Source organism: Dipodomys ordii, unplaced genomic scaffold (genome assembly GCF_000151885.1).
Source record: "Dipodomys ordii isolate 6190 unplaced genomic scaffold, Dord_2.0 Scaffold20, whole genome shotgun sequence".
Lineage (NCBI taxonomy): Eukaryota > Metazoa > Chordata > Mammalia > Rodentia > Heteromyidae > Dipodomys > Dipodomys ordii.
In genome coordinates this window covers 7,745,301-7,748,337 of record NW_012267236.1, presented here as the reverse complement: position 1 = coordinate 7,748,337, position 3,037 = coordinate 7,745,301, and the positions used below count along the sequence as shown (strand labels likewise).

The 3,037-nt window shown below is 51.0% G+C and overlaps 1 protein-coding gene across 1 annotated transcript in view; it reads left to right on the top strand.

Moving 5' to 3' along the window:
• Positions 1–1,982: 1,982 nt before the first annotated feature.
• Gckr (glucokinase (hexokinase 4) regulator) overlaps positions 1,983–3,037 on the top strand; it is a 26,357-nt gene continuing 25,302 nt past the window's right edge. The window contains exons 1-2 of the mRNA XM_013013584.1: positions 1,983–2,193; positions 2,716–2,884. Coding sequence (XP_012869038.1) covers positions 2,134–2,193; positions 2,716–2,884 — 229 coding nt within the window. The 5' untranslated portion in view covers positions 1,983–2,133. The remainder of the gene's footprint in view (positions 2,194–2,715; positions 2,885–3,037) is intronic.

Sequence of the window (3,037 nt, the reverse complement as noted above, 5' to 3'; positions counted from 1 at the left end):
GTTCTCTCCCGGCTCCTCCCACGCCCCTCCTCCCAATGACAACCCCCCCCCAACCCAGCCAATGAGCCGGCGGGCCCGCGGGGAAAGGCCGCAGGCGTGTGTTAGGGTCCCGGGGCACCGGGAGAGCCCCCTCCTTGCGGGAGGGGTTCGGCCAAGTTGGGAGGAGGACCGACACCTCGGAGGCGGGAGGGGCCGAGACCGGGAGAAGTCGTGATGGAGAGACTCGTCGCTTTGACAATCTCGTGTCGACTGCGTCAGCTTGGAAGTCGGCTTCCCATTCATAACCTGCTTCGCCTCCGACCCCCTTTCACGTGTCCCGCACGCATTCGCCGAGCCTCTCCCGTGTGCCTGGCACCGTGCTGGGAGCTGGAGCAGCCGCAATTAAGAATGCTGGGTCTGGGCCGGGCGCCTGTCATCCTAGCTGCTCAGGAGGCTGAGATCTGAGGATCAGAGTTTAAAGCCAACCCGGGGAAGCAAAGTACGTGAAACTTTTTTTTTCTTTTTTGTAGGTCATGGGGCTTGAACTCTGGGCCTGGGCGCTGTCCCTCAGCTCATCAGCTCAAGGCGAGTGCTCTACCACTTGAGCTACAGTGCCACTTAAAGTTTCCTGGTGGTTAATTGGAGATAAGAGTCTCACTGACTTTCCTACCTAGGCTGGCTTTGAACCTCGATCCTCAGATCTCAGCCTCCTGAGTAGCTAGGATTACAGATGTGAGCCACAGGCGCCTGGAGACTCAGCTCAGGGACAGCGCCCAGGCCGAGTTCAAGCTCCATGACCGACAAAAAAAGAAGAAAAAGAAAAGAATGTTAGGTTTACAGCGAGAATCAGAGGGCAAAAACCTATGGCCCTGGCTCTCTATTTACTTCCGTGGAATTTCTTAGAGAAATTGGTTAATCTGTGTCAAGTTCCCAACCTGTGTCAGTTTCCCCACCTGTGAAGGGAAACAATCCTGGGGAGGATGTGTATGGGGGGGTGGGGTGGAGGGGGGCATCCTGGAGCTTGAACTCAGGGCCCAGGCATTGTACTTGAATTTTTGTACACCAGGCTAGTGCTCCACTTCTGGCTTTTTTGGTGGTTAATTGGAGATAAGACTCTCACAGACTTTCCTGCCTGGGCTGGCTTTGAACCACCCTCCTCAGATCTCAGCCTCCTGAGTAGCTGGGCTTATAGGCTCAAGCCACAGGCAGTGTAGGACCCTTGCTTACGCCGAAGGATCTTTATAAAGGATCTTACACAACTAAGTGAATGAATGCTTGTTATTTTACAACAACTTACTAGTTATTGCACTCCTTCAGTAAATATACTTACTTCATTCTTTGGCTGAATCTGGAATCTCAAGAAATAGGATGTGAATTCCAGTTCAGCCAGATGTCTGATCTTAGGCAATGAGCTTAACATATTTGTGTCAGTTTCATCACCTGAAAAATGAGGTAGTCAAGATTGACTTTTTGGTATTGATGTATAAAAAGAGATACTGTATGTGAAAATTATCTGGCTCAGAATGAATATTGGCTAACATTGTTATTTAGGGCAGATTCTTTGGTTCTACTTCTCTCTGCAGGACTTCTATTTTTGCAGCGTTTTTCCTGTGTGATAGCCAGTTCAGTGTATGGACACTCGGGCCTTTGAAGTTTCTGAGGCCTTCCTTTCTGAGGGTAAAATAGGCCAGTGGGGCAGGGAGGGACTATGTGTGTTGAGCATGTGATCAAGTCATGACTTCGTCCTCTGACCTCTACTGACCCCAGGACCTTGATCTCTGACCTGGAGCATCCAAGTTCCACAGCACTCTTGCCCAGAGGTTCTCACTGGCCTTAGTTGTTGTTCTACCCTTCCAGGCTCCAAGCCTTCCAGAGAAGAGAGTCCTGTGCCTGAAGGGCAACAATTAACCTCCTTTCCTTCTCTTTAGGGGTCAAAGCAGAGGCTGTTAAGTCAGGATGTGACCCAGCTCCCTGGAGGCCTGGGGGAGAGGGGTCCTGGTGACCCCTGGTAGGGGGTGGTTCTCAGAGAAGCCTGGGTACTTGGGTTAATCATCTCTGTGGCTCAGATAAGGCCCTGCCAGCTGGAAGCAGAGTCCAGAGGAGTTTGTGTCTGAAGAAGGAGACAGGACAGTGTATTCACAGTACAACAGGACCATGCCTGGCACAAAGCGGTTTCAACATGTGATTGAGACTCCGGAGCCTGGCGAGTGGGAGGTGAGACCCCTGTTCTTTTGTTTGTTTTAGTTTTTGAGACAGGGATGTGTACCCTGAGCTGGTTTTGAACTGATCATCCTCCTGATTCAGTCTCCTTAATGGAGACCAATTGGGCTTTGAACTCAGGGCCTTGAGCTTGCTAGGCGGGCTTTCTACTACCTAAGCCTCAGCCGTATCTTGCTTTAGTTACTTTTCAGGTAGAGTTCCTGTTGTTGCCCAGTGCCCACATAAGTGGGGTGAGAGTCATGAACTGTGATGCTTGCACTTGCTGCTTCTTGATTCCTAGCGTCATTTTGTTTGTTAGGTTTCTTTTCACTCTAGGTTTCTGCTTCCTCCTTCCTCCTTCTTAGCCTCTCTCATGATCTTCCTTCCCAAGTGCGTACTAAGGCTGTGGTATGTGAGCGGTGGTGGTAGTGGTGGCAAGTGTCCAAACAATGTGCCTCCTGCCACTCTCTCCGGTTCAGGAAGCATGAAACAGCCTTTGGCTTCCTGCCCCCAATCATGTTCTCCCCTCTTTTCTAGTTGTCTGGGTATGAGGCAGCTGTACCAATCACAGAAAAGTCAAATCCACTGACTCGGGACTTGGACAAAGCAGATGCTAAGAAAATTGTTGAATTGCTGGGGCAGTGTGATGCTGAGATCTTCCAGGAGGAAGGGCAAGCCATACCTGCATACCAGGTGACACAGTCCGGTCCCCTGCACACTGCAAACCCCATTCCCCCGACACCTCTCCTCTCCTAGACCATGGCTCCTGATTTTGGAAGCCCCGATAGTCCTCTCCTCTCCCATCCCAATCAACCATCCTGCTTTTCTTGCTTCTGAATCCTGCCTGTTTCCTACAGCG